Consider the following 19,650-nt stretch of genomic DNA (forward strand, 5'->3'; position numbering starts at 1 on the left):
AAGAAGGGAAAGGAGGTCTCACTTGACTCCCAGATTGAAAATCCTTCCAGAAAACAAGTTCCCTGTCGAGAACAGAAGGAAAAGGAATGCATTCATTTTAAACTGACGTGATTTTTCTAACAGGCTTATGACTCCCTGTTTTTAAGTGTAGTTCACATGAACTGCCTACTATGTCAGAACAAGCATCTTTCTACCCACCTCTCCTTCTAATTTTACCCTTCCAAACTTGTGCATGAAGCTGGAAAAACTTGTAACCTAATTAGCTCAGTTGTGGCATCTTCAGAGAACTTTACCGGGCCTTTTACAAGATAAAGCTCCTCAAAAATGGTTGATGCAGCAGACAGCTGCTCTAACTCATGTAACCTCCTGTTATGCTAACACCAGGTACCCGATTCTTGCAGGACTCAGAATTGCTAAACAGGAGACTGCCACCTCTCAAAGGGTTCTAATACTTCATGGAAAATGTGCCACTAACAGCCTCTTTTAGAGAGATCAGTGTGAGCAATCATCTAAATCTAGGTCTTGTTTTAAGTAAAACACTCTTTGTTGTTTTTTTTTTTTTTTTTTAAACAGCTTATTTCTTGATCTCTCAGGGGAGCCAGCCCTTCTGCTTCTCTTTTTCTCGTGTTTCACTACATCAGTCAGCTTCCCACATTTCAAACCTTGCTCTCAAATTGAGAAATCTTAGGAGACAGAGCAAGGCAGCTGGTTACTCTAACAGCATTCAGCTACGAATAAATAATGCAAACGACCAAGTGAATATTCTAATCTGTGCTGCCTGACGTTGTGAAGGGACCCAACTTGAGCAAGAAAGTGTGAGGCCACAGGTGTAGAGTTCCCTAGACACACGTACTCAACTTGTTTGGCAGCTAATTCTGAAACCTTCCAGAATAGTTTAGAACTAAACTACTACGTATAAAGACTGGGTTCAGTTTTGGTTTGTTTTGGGCTTCCCCCCCCCAAATTCCTACAAATTACATATCACCAAATTACATGTAGAAATTTAACATATACTGGGAGTCAATACTGCAGTCTTGCATCAAGATAATCAACACTAAGAAAAAAAGTTTCAGAGCCTATTAGAGTGTCCACTTATGTCATGGTCTGACAGTGCTTTGTAAAGTTTCAAAGCAAGCTACCTTTTTTTTTTTTTTAATTTCAATCAGGAAAATAAGCATGGATTAAAGATTTCTGATAGGATGCAAACAGGTGACCAAATCATACTTAACACGACAGAAAACTCTGCATTTTCCAAAACATTAAATTCATACTTAAATGAGAGAACTTCATGCTTTTACTTCTGTATGGCTATCAACTTGAGCCCAATAGAACAAATTGGAACCATATTTAAGTCTACTTTTTCCTGCTGGCTTTATAGCTTCCCCATGCTTTCTGCAAATTACACATTCTCTCTCAGCATTTGGTCTCTTTCTCCTTCTGGCATTCTGTAATCCTGCCAGCCAAAGTGCTTTGCTTTTAATAAGTAGATCTGCCAACTTAAACACCAGTCTCCTAAGGCAATCAAATAATGAAACACACATGTATGTACTTGCACGTAATCTGTCAAATGCCTCTCTAGCCCACTACAAACGATTTTTGCAATTCAGGGTTTTCATAGGAGCATGCATTCATACACTCTCGGTTTTCAAAGATCAAATGCCATGGTTCTTCAGAGTCCTGTGTGTAGTTTGTACGTACAAACCCAATGACCCTGCAATTTCCATATCAGCGTCTAGAAGACACAGAATATGAAAAATCTAAAAACACAAAGGTTGTGCAGACAACTTCATATGAAGTAAGCATATTCTTCAACTTCTCAAACTTGGCGTAGAGGTCTGGTGCGAGACAGCACAGATTCCTCCTCCCATGTTTCTAGTGTGTCTGGAGAGTTAATGAATAACTAATCCAGGTGTCAAGAGTGTTTTTCATATCTCCCCCATTACTCATCTATCATCCACACTGAAGCCACTTTGATTTCCACTTTCTAAACTAGTATATCCCAAAAGAGAAATCTAATGTATGATGTTACAACAGTAATCCAGGAAAAAATGTCTGTCACACTGGGATGAAGTTGTACTGCCACACCTCTCGATTAAATAAGGTTGCAGTTTACAGCATGCCAGCATAAAGATGGTAGCAAAAGCATCTTTCAAGTAAGCAAGTTACTGATTGATATTAGAAAAATAAAATCAGGTTTCAAGGACTGTAATTTAGTATATAATGTCATAATTTGCAAAAATCCCTGCACTGTGAATCACAACTACAATACAGTGGAAAAAAGCGAAACTACTAGAGACACACCATAAAAACGTAAAGCAAGAGGTACTTAAAACGTGCATGTCCCTGAAGTGCATATTTCTATTGGAAGACATGCTTTACATGTACAACAAAGTACTGAGAACCTGAAACTTTGAATTCTCAGAATTGAGAATCAAGTCAGACAACACTAAATTATGTCACCACATCTGTTTAATCTGTGCACTCACATTCTAAAAATTCTTTTGCTTTTGATGTTTATATTTGGATTCCAGCTGGTGAAGGTGGATGATGCAGGCAGAGGTATGCCAGGAAGATTTGTTCTGCAAGGAATCATCTCAGACACCCAGTATTCAGTAACTGAAGCCAGCCATGGAGCGAGCAGATGGTTCTTTCTCCTTGTGACAAATAAAGCCTTACACTGTCAAACCTAATGCAGTTCTAGTTCCTGGGTTTTGTTATCTCAATGAACATTTAAGTGTTAAGAGTTCTTTAAGTTAAGAGTTCCGTCCCCAGATTCAGCTTTTTTAAGTGTTTTTTCCACATGACATCCCTATTACCAAGAGATTAACCTTAAACTATCTTAAACCAGTAATTTTTTTAACCATCTTTTTGGTCTACCTCATACCTCACAGGAATCACGGTACCACCTTAAGGACACAACAGTGTCCTTAAGATTACTTAGTATTTGTGAATATGAAGCTTTATGAAGCTATTATCAGCCACGTCATGGGAAAGAGCAGAAGAGGCAATGAAGAAACCTGTTTCCAGAGAGGAGCCTTAAGGCTGTGAAGAAAAGGTGGCTTCAGACCACAAAATAACCAGAATGAAGCAATTCGCATTCACTGAGGACTTTGACAATGAACAAAGCAGGGATAAGCAGGAAAAGGGGTCAGGCGACTACGTAATTAAAAACTCTATCAGACGGCATACGCTACAAGAAGATGTAATTACATGTACAAACAGAAGTTTTAGATGCATAGTTTTGCAATCTTAACAATGCTCTTCTATTACACTGTGTAATTCACTGTATATATGCACATGCATCGAGGCAATAAAACTCTGTATTTATAGTAAATGTAATAATTTGTTACAATAATAGAATATACAATTAAAACAGTCACCATATCATTTCCTTAATTATAAGAAATCTTCATTACTGTCACACTAGTTACCAAAACAGGCAGCCTCAAGAAAAAAAAAAAAAAAGCCTTGCCAAAGTATCTAGCAACATGGAGCAAATGCATTAGTGAAGAGGACTGAATACAATGGAAGAAAGTAACTTGGTGAAAATAATCTCTATACTGTCATCACAAACTACAATTAAATGTGCCTCTGTGTGTCCCCAATTAAGACATTTGTATTCCTGACTTTGAAATTTTACATACAAATGGCTAAAAAAGTCATCTACATTAAGTATGTACTAAAGGGAGGAGTTTGGATAATTAGGACTATGCTTTAAATGTGTCTAGAAGTTATGAGCTTGATACAGAAATTACTCAGTGAAATTCCATGCCCTGCATTAGCCCAGGACCTCAGAAAAGATGAACTTAACAGTGTTTCTCTTCCATGTCTCCAAATCCATGAAAGAACAGCCAGACACTGTCCTTTACATCAGTGTTTATTGTGTAGTATTTCATGCAAATTCATATTATATGCAATCTGGTGTACTGAAGTTTGTGCTCCAAACCCCAAAGGCAATGGGAATTTTGCCTGAGAGAAATGAGAGTAAGAACTGTGGGATTTGTCCCAACGCTGCTAAACCTTGACTATAGGTCTGATCCTGTTCCTTCTGAAGTCAAAGTGTGTTTTGCCACCAGTTTAAGGGAAAGTACAACAGGAGCCTGCTACTTCTTGTATGAACAAGTCTCTTAAGTAAACAAAAAAAACACCAACCATGTATAATATTTTCAAGGACATCAGTATTTTAAAATAATCTTATTTTTAGTTTGCATCCAAAGGGATTTTGAATAAAGCATTTTAATACTCTGTTTAGAAGACAGCAGCTCACGTTAACAAGCATGGGCATGTTCCATCTAAACTACCAGACAATTTACCACAGTATTTGATTGACTGGCTATTTAGATCAAACAGACAATGAAAAGCGAAAAAAAAAAAAAACCCAGGCATTCTCATCTTATTGGTGTGTTCTTACTGTGTCATAATAAAACCCTAGATATTTGTCTTAGAGGAAACATCTGGAGAAAAAGCGTAACAGTTGGTAACTGTCTTCCGCTTTTTTTGAAACTGTACATGCAACTCAAAGTCCTGCATCTTAAATCACTGGGGAAGACACCCACAGCCCACTGTCCTTTTCAGTGCAAGTTTTAAAGTCGAAGATGTAAGACACTTTTAATTATCACTAGACTAGTCCAAAGCAATGATTAGTATTATATACAACAGACAGGCACCAAATGTTCCTCTAGCAGACCATCAGAATTCTCCCAAAAGGTAGACGGCAGCTCAAAAGAAGTGAGCCTTCATACTAGTCGCTCTGTAGTAAACATTGTTAACCACTGATTTAATATAAAACCAAAAAAGTGTCCTGAAAATAATGGGATTGTGAAAATCTCTCATTTCACATAGAGGGCTGCAGCTTACACAGACTACCAGAAGGGTTTTGGAGATGTCAGCACTAAGCTTGACCCAGAGGAAGTTAAAAAAACATGAAAGCGGTGGGGAATGCACACTAATCTTTCAACCAACAGTAATAAATTATAAATACAGCAGAGCAAAGAGAATTCAAACATTCATCCCTCTGCGCCCTTGAGGACCCCTCACTGAGTGAACAGAGGTCCTTTATTTCCAGACATTTGAGATGAAGTTTCTGCTACCTGCTGTTTTGAATATGCGTTCCTTAACACACTCTCTATTGCCAGGCCAGATTGCAAGGACCACTAAAAAACCTCTTTATTCTCAGAACTGGCTTGCACTGGAACAAAAGGCCTCCCTAAATCTTTTTCTCCCTAAGAAAACTGTTTATGCAGGCTAACTACTAACTACGCTATTCTGGCTTCAGAACAATGGAGCAGATTTGGACTGGTAAGAATATCTTCTACATTATACTCAAACATCTGTACAGATTTGACTCCAAAGTACCCAAAATAACTTGCTTCAAAATGTCAAGGGATGACATTTTCTGACATTTCTCTCAAGGCAATGGCTACATTGCAAACAGCGCAATAAACATCAAATGAAGAACAAAAGACTGTACTACAGTAAGAAGCACAAAACTTGGTCAGCCTAGAGCATCCTGTCCTAGAGGAGCTCTCAAAGGGCGCTGACGGCTCGCAGAACACCCATGCATCAGCGGAGATGGAAAGATCACGGGAGCAGATGGCACCTCGCTGCAACCCACGGTGCCCTGGAGCCTCACAGCCCTTTGCAGACCACAGCAAGGCAGATGCCCCTCAAGCGTGCACCAGTCAACTAGGAGGAAAGTGGGAAACGATGGAGGGCTTTGCCATGGCCTCTGTCACTCCTCACCAGTGCCAAGCAGTTGTGTCTCGGCAAGGAGACAATTCAAGGCTAAATTCATAAACAGAACAGATATTTTCAGGTCTCCATCCAAGCGCAGCACATGAAAAATTGCAAATTAGCAATAGAGGATTGGAATGTGTGGTCACAGGGTTGAACACCATGTGCACATAGAAAAAGGACTGCAAATTGTTGCCTTTAACTGCTTATTTCTGGAATGTTCCTGGATAGAAAGATAACAAAAACAGACACAGCTGTGCAGCCTTATCTACCATTGTGCATAATTAGTGGTTTCTTTCATTAATTCCTAATTTAAGTGCTTTGGTCTACCTCCAGCCAAAAACAGCCTAGGAAGAGGACTCGGAAATTAAAAGGTAACCTCACAAACTAAAAGTCTTCCCTTTGAGACAGACTGCTGGCGAAGCTGTAACATGCTTTGAAACATAGGTCTGCACCGTCTGATACCATTTAAAAGTTTCTCTGCCAAGAATAATCATTCATGCTTACCTGCTACCTACCAATCTTGTCCCAGTGGGATGAGGAGATCTAGGAAGACATCGATGACAGCACTACAGTTTTCTGTCCTAACCCCAACAAATAAATTTCATTGTTATATCTGTAAACAAGACATACAAAACTGGTGCAGTCATGCCTCCTGGGAGGTGCATTCCCTACTCAGACTACAGATCTCAGGTTGTGCTACTCTCCCTTCCTTCACAGATGGTAAGCAGGAGGCTACAGCACAGCAGCGTTCAGACATGCTGCATCCAACAAACCCAATCCCACAGGAGAGAAAGAGCAAGGAAAAGACCCCTTGAATTACACCAGTCTGATCTGTTGAAGTAGAATACTTTGGGTTTTGGCCAGTATCTTTACATTTCTAAGTGTGCATGTTTTTTAGAAGGAAGCATCAAAACTTTAAAGGAAAGCAGAGTTGACTTTGTCTGGTTTTCCAACACACAGAAACTCAGTTAAAAAAAAAAAAAGCAAAGAAACCACGGGGCGGGGGGGGGAAATCAGCTTCATCTATGCCTTGCCTATTTACTGAAAAATGCAATAGCTGCTCAAGAGCTTCTGGAAGCTGAGTGGACCAGAAGTAACTGCTCTTCCTGTAGTAAGTCTGCCTTCTCAGCAGCATCTTCCCATCCCAGACACCACCGAGTGATCTGCCAGCACAGATGGAAACTGGCATGTTCAGACCTGCCAAGAGTAGATCTCACATCTTGCCCTCAATTTCTTCACTAGAGATTGCGGATATCATCTCAGACATTAACCTCTGGGAAATGCTCTAACACAGCAAATGATGCCAAGCATATACAAACAGATCCACTGGATTATACAAGCAAATTGTCTGACAGCTAACTGAACTGTTAAAGACCTTTTTCATCATTCATGCCATAGTTTACATAGCATTTTTGATGTGCAAGTTAGTCTTAAAAGGTATTTTTTTTAAGTGTAGAAACATACACAATTGCATCTTCCCCTAGTTCAGGGCAGTAACGTGTTTTTGAAACTCTGTCCTGAGGATTTTGATTATAGATCCTTATTATCTGAAAAGCTGTCAGCTTAAATATTATTTTTAAATGCTTTTTTTACATGTAAACTCTTTTATAAAATGGATCAACATGTGAAAATCAAGAATAGTGTTTAGGTGCTGTTCTTGTGGACTGCTGCATACAGCATTCATGAAAGACCAAACAAAAAGCAGTCAAATTAGTAAAAAAAGTTACACCTCCTAACACTTTACCAAAAGACTTCATGGAATATCCAAGGATGCAGGCATTTCTATAATAAAGAGCAAAAAATGTAATATATAACAAAAAAGAAAAGAAAAAAGATCTCTTCTCTTAATGAAACCACAAAATAGGATTGTATTTTAGATATATATTTTGCTGAAAGCACAAACGGAAGTTAGCAAGTATTAAGCGCAGTTATTACTTTTTTTAAAAGCCAAAAATTCTCTTAAAATTCTCCTAAGTACCTAGATTCTCACCAAAGTATTCTCAGGACTTAAAATCCTTCTCTAGTTAAAATAAATATTTCTTTTAAATCCTGTAATTCCCCTTGTCATTCTTAGCTATGAAAATAAAGCAGTTCTTTGTATTCTAACCTTCAGATTGATTTCATGGATGTTCATCATGGAAAGCAGCTTTGGAGCAAGACACAGATGTGAGAGCGCACAGCCAGCTGCAGTTACAACACCTGTGTTCTTTCACACAAGAAAATCTGGATGTGTATAAGGCATCACAGAACTATTTAAGTGGGCACGGTTATTTGCTCCGGGTGCAGAATGATCCATTCCTGGCAAATATTCAGCACCATGTGTTGCTGAACCCCACAAACTAATGTTATCATATGCAAGCCTAAGTAAGAACTATTTGCTAACTAGTGGGGTTTTTTTGGATATTCCTGGATCACAGCTACAGGAACAGATCAAGGTGATTCCAAGGGAGAGGAGCTGGTTACTTCACCTTTGCCTTGTTTTCAGTCTGCCCCGGGAGCATTCATATCAGTAGGAGATATTAACAGACTGAATCAGTATTACAGAAGGCTAAAGAAAGGTAAGTAAAGTCACTCAACAAGTCACTGTCATAACTATAGAAAGGCACATTAAAATCGGTACAATACAAAACACGTATTTCTTATAGCATCAAAATAGGAGTGTCTTATTCTTTCAGTTTCTTAAAGCAAAAATGTGTAACAAAAGGCAGTATTTTGTTAGACTAATGACACAGCTGGGGAAAAAAGATGCATTTCAGCCACACAAGCCTTTTCAGGTCTGAGATCATCTCTGAGGATCAAAAGGGGTTTCTGTGTGCCCCAAGTAATGTATTTTTCCCAGAAATATCAATTAGTCAATTAAAATATTCTTTTCAAAAGCTCTCTCTCTCACTTTTACCCTGTGAGGATTAAAACACAACATGGAAGATGCTCCTTCCTCTGTCTTGCTTCCTTTCTCCTCTACCAGCAGGTGGGGCCACGCATCAACCATGAACTTGCCCAGGTCCACTGTTAATATGTAATTTGTACTACTACTTGGCAAGCGTATCCCTGTGCTCTCTGTGGTGCTTACCAAGACTTTTTTAGTTACTATCATCCTGATTTTATCAGTGTGAAAAAAACCGCTCTGCCTCACTTTAATGCAGCTTGCAAAATCTTTGTTTTCATTAGCGATAAAGCAGGTGGCAAGAACTTCGTTTTCAGATGCAATAACTCATCTGGTAGCTAGAAATTTGCCTTGTACACCAAGAAACATGACCACAAGTAGCTGGCGAGGCTCTCTGGCAGGAACCTGCCCCACTTCTCAGTGTAAGTCAAAAGCAACTTGTGAAGTTCATGACTGCAGGGCAGTTCTGACAACTGCAGCAGGACAAAGGCTTTATGCTCAGACTGGGCTTTTTAGAATGAATTCAAGGACTCTGGCTTGAGCAGCAAATACATTTACCAAATGACATAGTGACTCATCACTTCACCCCATAATTTCCTTTTTCCATTTGCCTAAATCAGGAGAGATGATGACTGTTTTCTTCCCAACAGAGGCTCCAGGCTTGCTGCATTCTACTCACTCTTATGTCCCTTAATTTACAAATGTAAATAATTTTCAGAAATGCAATTGCTCTACTGGCTTTATAGCAAAATTAAAGAAACAAGTCCTACAGCATATTCAGTTCAAGCATGCATAAATGGTTTTATGCTCTCTGTCAGTTTGGATCTTTGTCAGACATTGCATAACCTGGTTTCTGAAAGGAAAGAGTTTCCAAATGTTCTGTGTCACTATCTTTGTCTAATTTGCTGATCTGTATCTGTTCTAGAAGAGCAGCGTAAAGAAAGGTGGGGTTTTAAAAAAAGAAAAAATCTGTGTTATAGTTTCATTACAAGAAGGAAGAGCTTAGGATTATTTTTAGGCTGTAAACCAGCTGAAATGGTACGAGGTGTCAAGATACACAACCCTTTTAAGGTACACAGGAAGCTGCACGAAGCTCTAAAACATCAAAACAGACAAATTATTCATATAAAATTCTGGTCTGCCCTTCTGCAATCTGACCTTCATTTCAAAGTGGGAATTTAGCATTCCAAGTTAAATCTGAAAGTATTTCTGTCAGTCAAAGTGTTATGCTCCAAAGTCTGCTTAAGGTCAGCCTTCACAAACCAGACTGAAAAACAATACTGTTTCATACTCTAAATGTATGCAGCCGTATCAGATGAGCTAAATCAAAGTTCACAAAACTCAGCTGGACTCAGTAAAGCTTATGCACTTGTAATTTTCAGACTTGGGTGAGACAAGGCTAAGTGAAAGGAACCAGTCCTACATAGCTCCAATTTAAAAAAGAAAGCATTTCAAGAAAAAAAAAATAATCTGTATCAAATCTTTACTGCTTCACATAAATTTCAAATGTCTGGTGGAGTGCATAAAGATGACCCTATGCTAGGACTCCACTGTTGCAAGTACCTGAATACCTCCAGCAGCAGCCAGTCACCCCTGCCTGGTGGGAGAAGAAACTTGGGGAAAAGGCAGGTTGGGCCAGTGAGAGCCTCACATCAGCAAGAGGAATTAAATCTGCCTTGCCATTGCTCTGACCTGTACCAAGCCTGAAAAAAACCATTCAGAATAAATAATTGTTAACGAGTATCAAAATTATTAGAAAATATTTTCTTAAAAAATACTTATGTAGTAAAATAAAAAGAACTCATATTATATATGTATTTATTGTTTAAAATCTCCAATGAAGTTTCTGGTACTCTTATTCAACATATACGCAACAGGGGTACATACAGAACTGATTCTTTACAGAATGAAAAAATTATATGGATTACAAATAACTGAGGTACATTTTAGAATTCTGCTTCCAGTTCCCAACTAATTTGTCATTTTGATCCACAGCAGTTTCAAATCATCAGGTACTGAAAATGTAAACTTGACTGTATTTGGTCAAGCAAGTTTCATACTAAAGATTAATTTATTTGAAATACACTCTAGGGGTGTAGAGAGAAGTATCATCCTGGGAAGAATCTTCTGGCCCACTGCCATTACACTGGCTGCTGGACAATATTAACTGTGCTATTCCCTGCACCAAATCCTATATACAAAAATAGTGAGGCCACCTGAACGACATCATTCTTTATCTGAACTGTATTTCCGCCTGCACCTCTGGTTTCACCATATATATCATTTTTGTATCATTCTGCCCACTCAAAAATTTCACCTTTGTTTTTTTTATAATACTCTTTCAGCACAACATTTCTCAAATGTTTCCTAAGATTTAAAGGGCTTTCTGCCTTAGTTCTTTACAGTAAAAAGACCACTTATTACTTTTCCCAATTTCTTTTATGTAAAATTATGTTATCTTAAAAGAAATTAAACCTAACTCTTGAGCTATTTGGAGTTCAAATTTCAGCGTTCTCCCCAATTCTGTTGTGGGGAGTGCGTGTGTCTAATCCTCATTACTGAAGGTTCCTAGCCTTTTATGTGAAGCTTAAAATCTTTTATTCAAAAGGAGTTATGGGAGCCTATCTTATTTTTTTTTTAATCAGAAAAATACAAGGCTGGATTGCAAGACGATCCCTAAACATTCTGGATCATGGCAGGATCACATGGGCAGACTTTGAGATTAAGATTCCCAGTTAAATTAGCACATTTTCTTGTTTCAAATCCCCACTGTGCCAAGCTATTAAAAATAAACACACTGTATGTAAATAGTACTCTGTCTAGAGGCAATGAACTTCAGTTTAGGAGAGATCCAGTCACTAAGGCTTGGGGCACTGTCTCATCCCAAGGAAGCAGAAAAGCCTACATTTAAGCAAAATGCCCCGAGTCTGCAGCAGAATTTCCCAGAGTAGCTCCCAGCAGCTGAAACTCCCATAGTGTCTGTTACATAGTCACAGGGCACACTCAGAAACTGCAAGATTAACACCAAGACTTCCCAGCACAGTGCTGTGGCCAGCTCACAGTGCGGAACTGCAAACAGGAGCATCAAGCAAGCATAAGTACAGAGACCAAGCAAGTTACAAAGCACTACTTTTAAGTTTTAAGCAATAAATGTATCAAAGCCTGGGATGCCAGTTATTTCACCACAGCATGCACATGAAAAGAATGAGATTTTCTTCCCACCCTCTGCCTCAAAATGACCTGTCAGCGTTGAGGCATCTATCCAAAGAGCCATCTATGTTTATTCTGCAGTTACAAATGATGGAGACAATCATCTCTGCAGGTGGTTAAGGAAAAAGTCAGTATTACCTGTTCAGCACACATTAATATCCAATACAAGGAATGATCAAAGAAGTGTTTTCTTTCAAAAGCAAATACCCCACTTTCAGAATTAATCTAATGAGAAACCATGAGACTCTTAATGACTAGAGGCTGAGAGTTCAAGGACTTAAGAAATAGGTACAGTGTAACCTAAAATGACACTACACCCCCCATCTGCCCCCACTTTCATTCTAACAATGATGTACACCCAGGCATTATACATTTGCAAGCAATTCTTGTGTGCCTAAGGACATTGTTATATAAAGCAGTTCAGATTTGCTCTTTATTAAGCCCCCACTAACCTAGAAATGACTCTGCCAGGTTTCCACTTGGTTGCCACATACAATGTTCTGTTTTTCCACTCTTACCTTTGTTGATTATCATCACAGCTGAATATAAACTCGTAATAGACACAGTGGGATGGAAGCTGATAAACTGATACCACAACTTTGCAAGTGATGCTGCAGACATTTCTATGGAGGCAGAGGGTGATGATACTATTCAGAACTATGGTGTCACTGTGAGAAACAGGATCACATACTGAAACTTGTATTTCCTACAGCTAGAAACACTGATAATTTTGAAAAATAATGAAGCAATATAAGACTTTTGATAAGTGAAGGACCATTGTCAAATCTAATCTAAGAAAGATATATCAATATCCTATCAAACTTGACTTGTTGGTACGTAAAACACAAATATCTGAATGCCAGTAGGTAAAGGAGACAAATCACTTGGAAGAAGGGCGTTGGGTTTTTTACCCTGAACTTTTTCCAAATAAAAAAAAGAGAAGACACTTTCCTCTATTAACAGGAGAGCTCTGATCACATTCTGAGTTCTGCCCAACATACTGTTGCAAATGTAGGTTAGAAAGCAACTTCTGTTTAAACAAAGGAAATATCTTCCTTTGTTTATATAAGTGCTATTTGTTCTACTGCATGCCTTACCCCCAAAAACATTAAAATCTGAATTTCTTTATCATCATTCCATTGTTCACTTTTAAATACCTGCTCTTACTTTTAATGCCATAGATAAACCTCCATGACAAAGTACCTATTTTTTGCTGTTAGCAGATTTATGATAGGACCATACTGTTTATTTGGAAATCGTTCTGTTGGATTCACGAAGAAGTTTCTCAACAGTGAGTCTGACGAACCACAGAGGGAAACACTTCCACCAGCTCCTTAGAAACCTAAAATAAATGCTACCTTGCTCATTCTCCATTTAAGTCTTTACAGTCGTGAATTATAAGCATACTTTCCAACCTGTGAGATGTGCCTCACAGTAAGTTATTGGTCTCTGTGGTGCCTGAGACAAAGCACATTAAATTACAAAGTGTGTGAGCTAAATACTATGAATTCTTAATTGACTGAAATGAGCCATGTGCTAAAAAAGCTGACCAGCAGGTGTTACACACATAAACGTACAGTCAGACAAGTCTATGAAACAAAAAATATCTGAAAAACATGGGACACGCACACCTTCTGTGAACAGTACTGACCTTGTTGCTCACTCTCTGCTTCAACTTTTGCAGGACTTGGTGCTACAGGAAGGGGTCGAGGAGGACGAGGCTTTGGAGTTGGGGGAGATATTTTCTTTCTTCCGATGTACTCTACGTAAGTTCCTGGGAAATCCCCCCTCTCCCCTGTGGTTTCATTAAAGCCATTTAACCAACCAATTTCCTCAGGCTTTGCTTCTTCCCCTTCACTGAATCCAAGTGCTAGTAAGGTACCTTTATTCACAGTTAATATATCACCTAAGTGCAAGTCAATGTCTTCTTCTCGCTCTTTTTTGTAGTCATATAAAGCTCTGTATTGATATCCTTCGGCACTCATCTTGGCAAACTATTTAACATTCAAAAGTGTTATTAAACAGTATCAAAATGCAATTGTCCAGCTATAGTTTTATGTACAGAGATATTCAAGATGTATTAAATGGGATAATAAAAGTGTCAATAGCAATGTCTAAGCAATAAAATCCACCAGAGAATCAAAAAGCACCAGGATCTGTCATTTCACTGCTGATGTTTTTACTGATGTATTTATTGGGAGTCAATGATTGTTGTAGAAGTATGTGTTCCTTCTGTGTCTAGCAATATTCTTCCAATTAGCCTGTTTTCTGGGCTTGCTGGCACTTCTGGGTCTCCATACACAAGCTCAGCTGGTTCTTCTAGCCAGTCACACCTTCTTCAGTTGTACTTGCAACAGATTGCCCACGTACCTTAAATATTCTGCCACCGAACTCTGCACATATGCTCTTCCTGGAAAGAGAAGAGAAAATTGCTAAAATCATTTCAAATTCTCTTGATGATTGTGAACTTGGGATTCCACTTATGACTTAATGTTTCTACAACCCTAGTAGAGGTTGAGTCCCACAAGAGAGCTGTGAACAATAAAATAAAGCGACCTCAAAAAAATCTGCCAGTAATGCTCATGTTTTTATAAAGAATGTGTATGTAATTACTTGAACCAAATTTGCACCCCTGCAGTATGAGACATGCTTCTTTCTCTGTGGCTTAAGGCTACTGAAGTCTCAGAGAGAGAGGGCTAAGCCCTGGAGCTATCCCTGTAGTGCAGTATCTATCCTAGCAGCAAGATTTTACATGTTATCTCCCTGAAGACACACAGCCACAACCCTTCCCCACAAGAGGTCTGCCAGGACAGAAGAGGAGCTCACTGTAATTAGCACTGACGCTCACCACTGGGGTATTCCATCTCCTGCTGTTTATGTAGAGGGTGAGGACGTTCACCGATCCCCAGCCCAAAGCCTATATTCCAAAAACCTGTTGGGGGGAGGGGTCTTTTCATAATCTGCAGGAGAACCAAAAAGTCAAAAATGCTCTTACTTGACAAATACCATATTTCTGTTTTCTTAAAAAGAGGGGCTTCCCCACTCCCCCATCTTTCAGATGTTTTTAATGTGTTTATGGTGTAATACTACAAAAAACAATCAGCAACTGAAACAGGCACACCCAGACCACCTAAGCAGCACTAGCAGGAGGAAAGTATCAGGGTGTATGCTTAAATTACACTAAAGGCAAGAGACTACAGGCCTGAACATTTGACTCAAGGTTGCCTGACCATAAAGTAAAGAGGAAAAATATGACTTAAAAAAAAAATCAATTTAGGAAACAGTAGCTTAAAGACATATAGAACAGTGAAAGTTTTCTAAACATTATTTCAACCGTTACTCATTTTCATCTACTTAAAAAGACAAGCCCAATCATAATTTGAAATGCTACACTGGGAACCAGAAAGCACTAACTACTCAAAGTTGCACTGAAACTCCTAAACTACATCTGAATAGAAGACCGGGGGGGGGGGGGGGGGGGGGACACACACTATGTAATACCAGTAGGTAAAATATTGACTGTGTACCATGTACTTAGTGTACGGAAAGCTGACTTTTTTGAGACTTTTTTTTTTACATTGTAAATGGACATCAGTCGACAGGGCTGGAACAGGGAACCTCTGACAGCTCTTTTCCACACCATTTTCTCTACTGTCTCAGTCATCAAGTCCCTGGAACGTGACTAACTCACAAGCTAAAAAGTGTTTATAAGAATGTATATGGGCTTCCTTTGCCAGTGAATGACCCTGATCCCTAACTTGTACACAGCTCCTCTTCAGTCCATCAGGTCTAAATATAATTCCCTGCAGCTTATTGCGCAACATCTCTTGTGACAGAACACAGAAGAAAAATCTTCTAAGTTCTCGAAGAACTTCCTTATCATCCACTGCAAACAGTTTTTGCTGTAGGAAGGACTTATCTGAGCCTGAATTAGACTTCTCATTTCAAAAAGCCTACACACAAGTATTTATTTTAATAACCTGCAAATCCATCCACATGGATTAGGCATCCAGCTCCCACCAAAATTTTAATGAGAAATTTCTGCAGCCACTTCTGAAAAACCAAACTATGCTGCTTAGCTCACACTACCAAACATCACAGACTTTGCAATTAACGTGAAGAGTTTCAGTGATATTTAATTTTGCCTCTTCCACCAGAGGAAAGCGTACAGACAAGAACTAGAGGAAAAAAAAAAAAGAAAATTCTAAAGCACAAGTATCAATTAAATTGTACAGAAGCCTTTTCAAAAGCATGGGTTCCTCCCATTTCATATAACAAGGGAACAAAATGCACTTACACACCTTAGATCTAAGTGTTGGAGCTAATCTAAATGTTTCTAATCAAAACCAACTAAGCACAGCAAAACCTGCTAGTAAATTATCACTTCGATTACATTAAATATTCTGAAATATTTATTTTCTTTAAGAAAGGTTCAACAAGTGCTCTGCTGCAACTACTCATTTCACTCCTACTGCCTACAGGCATTTTGACATTCAACGAATTAAGTCTTCTAAACACTGCATAATTTAACTGACTTGACCTACTCCTCTGATCTTTTATTATCAAATGTATCATAGTAACTTTATGGCCAGATGTTTAGAATGAGCACTTGCGTCTCATGCTTGGTTTGACAATACAGAACTGGAAATGTTGTAATAGCATAAAAACTGCTTACTGCTTAAGCATATTTTAAAAAGTCAAAACCTGAATCAGAGAGGACCAAAGGTCCTACTTACTTGCATTCTACGTACTTAGAACAACTCAATGCAGTTATGGTAGCAAAGCTTCCCTAAATCCAGTTTCTCTGGGGCTCAGAGCTGCAGTACTGGTTCATACTCCTCAGCACTGCCCTCGGTACAGGGCCCCCAGCATCCTATCTCCTGACTGATCTATGGTTTGTGTACCTGGAGACAGTCCCACGGGTAAGCCAGGCTGAATTTCTTGGATTTATGGCCTTTTTATTCTCACTGTCTGAAAGGGTTTGGGCATAGAGTTAGACTCAGACTCCAAGAACCTTGCAGACAGCCCTAACACAGAGACAGATACCAGTTCTCCACACCAGCCCGGTAAGACTGCAGCGTCTCCAAAGAGCCCTCTTTGACAGTTCTTTACTTACTGCTTTGTTAAGATCCCATATAAACAAATTCCCTTTACTCCAAGTGAAGTTACATGGTCTCTACACTCAGACATTTTAACTCAAACTGACTTAAGCCGATTAGTCTTAAAATAAATAGCTTGGAGACCATCTCAAGTACAGGAGGGGAAAAAAAAAAATCAAACCAAATACTTAGGCAAGAAACATTGTTATATTTGAGATGATGTATTACTGGATTTCCATTTGGCCGGTGGAATGGAAAAGGAGGAAGAAGTATTGTAAGACAATCAAACACTCATTTGTTTTTTATTTACTGTCTAAGAGCTTGATCCTAATGAAAGATTCCTGAGTTCAGGCAGAATTCTGATCTCTCAGCAGAGTGGTTTATGTTGGGCATTGCAACAGTTATAAAATTTAAAATTCAACAGAAAGATGCAAGAGATTCTTGTAAAAGTAAGTGGAAAAGGAAGGGGACATGAAAGCTTCCCCTCCATTCTCCCCTTCTCTGACTATTAAAAATGATGTCTGGCTCCCACTCCACTGATATCCAATTATTTCCTCCCATACTAGCTAGCATACTTTGGTGACTGAGAATAAAAACTTCTACTCTGCAAATTCATGCTACTACCAGCCCAACAAGAGGGGTGCCCATGTGCTACTAATACGGCACCCCTATACAAGACAGCAAAGATTTTATTCACCTTTATACTAACACATTTAGTAAACACATCTCCTCGCACTGCCATCTCTCTCATACTTATTCCAAAAATCCCTAGGGAAAGAGCACCTAACATGAACTTCCCTTTCACTGCAATTACGAGCTCCATCGGTAGAAGAGCAGACTAATGTACTGGGGAGGCAGTGAAATAACGAGAATTTAAGTGTGAGCAAGGAACGTGCATGGAAACTGACTCTTCTCCCCACTAGGTGTCTACACACCTGTAACTCAAAGTGCAGTTCCCTCTGCACACGCACATAAGTACCTGCTGCCGCTCTCCAGATGGAGATGACCAAGGTGAGTACCACACCAGGACACTATTTTCTGCAGGAAAGTGAGGTCCATGATACAACATGAAGAAGGCGATGCATATTTATATAATACCTTTATACCACTTTGAAAGAGTGATTTTTGAGCCTGTGGAGATTCTACCGCTGGACAAGTTCAAATACATACGTACACATGGAAGAAGTACATTAACTTCACTGTGGACACTGTAAAGCACGTTCCATTCTGAAACGCCTGAAAGACTTTATACGCGCTGCAAAGGTACAGAAGAAAGCAGGGAAGCATCAAGGCCACTTCAGAAAAATCATTAAATTAACAGCAATAATTAAAAACCCTAGTAAAGTAATACAAACTGAGCTTCCACCCTGTTAAGAGGGGGGCAAGTTAACCCCTCCGGGAGTCCTGCACCGACACGCACCCGGGCGGTCGTCCCCGACGCAGAGCAGCCGCTCTCCAGGGGCCGCAGCTCGGACCCCGCGCCCCGGCCCCGCTCGGGGGCGTGCAGCCCCTCTACCGCCGGGAAAGGGCTGCGCGGAGACAGCGCGCCCCGGCCCGGAGACGGTCGCGGAGCCGCCGGAACCGCCCTCGAAGGAGACCCGAGGACAGGCAGGCTCGACACCGCGCCGCCCGCTCCCCCCCCGGCGACGGCCGCCCCAGCGCTTCCTACGGACACCCCTCCCGCCGCCCCGGGGACGCCAGCCGGGCGGGGGGCACCAGTCCGGCGCCCCACGCCGCACAGCGGGGCCGGGACTCCCGGGCAGCCCCGCGGGTCGCCGGGCCTCGCCCCCAGCACGGCGCGCCGCCCGCCCTGCCTGATCAGGAAGCGCCGATTCGGGGCGCCCCCGGCCGCGGGGGGGAGAAGCTCCGCCGCCCCCGGGACTCAGCGCCGGCCGCAGCGGACGGCCCGCCCGAGCCTGCCGTGCCGGAGGGCTCGGCGGCGCCACAGCCGGCCCCGGACGGGGGAAGAAGTTGCACGAGGCGGCGGCGCTCCCGCTCGGCCTGTCACTCCGCAGGGACCGCCGGTGCCCGAGTCCCGTGAGGCCGCACGGCCCCGCACCGCTCCGCTCCCCTGCCCCAGCAGTCGCCTGCGGGGCAGCGGCCAAGTAAGGCGGCCGCAGCGGCACTCACTTTACCTCAGCAGCAGCTGCGGCGGCGGCGGCACTGCCGCCGCCACCGTTTCCTTCCCGCCGCCGGGCAGCCGCCGCCGCGTCGGCCCGCTCTCTGCCGTGCGTCCGGCCCGCCGCTCACCCGGACTCACTTCGCCCGGCCGCGCTCAACCGCCCCAGCGCTTCATCGGCGCCGTGCCCGCCGCCAGCACTGCCTCCGCCGCGCCCCCCCCAGCGCGCCCGCCAATCCGCGCCGCCACCACCGCCACTGCTCCGCCCCGTTCGCTAACTGACGGCGGCCGAGGGGCGGTGCTCGCTGCCGCCCGCCCGCCCGCCCCCCGGCCCGGTCGCTGGCTCGCCCCGGGCTGGTCCGAGGCGCTGGCAGCCGGCGGCGGTGTCGGGTTGCCCAAAGCTCCCGCCCGCGGCGAAGGGGGTGCGGGGTCGCCGCCCTCCGACGGCGGCCCCGGCGGTGCCAGTGAGGCCTGGGGGCTCCCTCGGCCGCAGAAGGCCAGGCGAGGCCGGGGAGCGGCAGTGAGAGGAACACGTGCTTCTGCCTAGTTCCTCTTTGGGGATTTTTCTCCTCTTTTTTCCTTCCCTAACCCCCAAATTGACG

The 19,650-nt window shown here is 41.7% G+C and overlaps 1 protein-coding gene across 2 annotated transcripts in view; it reads right to left on the reverse strand.

Moving 5' to 3' along the window:
• The window catches only part of PIK3R1 (phosphoinositide-3-kinase regulatory subunit 1), a 61,407-nt gene extending 42,178 nt beyond the window's left edge, over window positions 1–19,229 (reverse strand). Inside the window, exons 1-2 of one of the 2 annotated variants that reach the window (XM_075741250.1) lie at window positions 19,065–19,229; window positions 13,482–14,240 (exon numbers count right to left, since the gene is read on the reverse strand). In XM_075741250.1, coding sequence (XP_075597365.1) covers window positions 13,482–13,815 — 334 coding nt within the window. In that variant the 5' untranslated portion in view covers window positions 13,816–14,240; window positions 19,065–19,229. Of the gene's footprint in view, window positions 1–13,481; window positions 14,241–19,055 lie in introns of both variants that reach the window. The other variant, XM_075741251.1, reaches the window with a different exon arrangement.
• Window positions 19,230–19,650: the final 421 nt, after the last annotated feature.

The sequence above is a fragment of the Balearica regulorum genome, chromosome Z (genome assembly GCF_011004875.1).
Source record: "Balearica regulorum gibbericeps isolate bBalReg1 chromosome Z, bBalReg1.pri, whole genome shotgun sequence".
NCBI lineage: Eukaryota > Metazoa > Chordata > Aves > Gruiformes > Gruidae > Balearica > Balearica regulorum.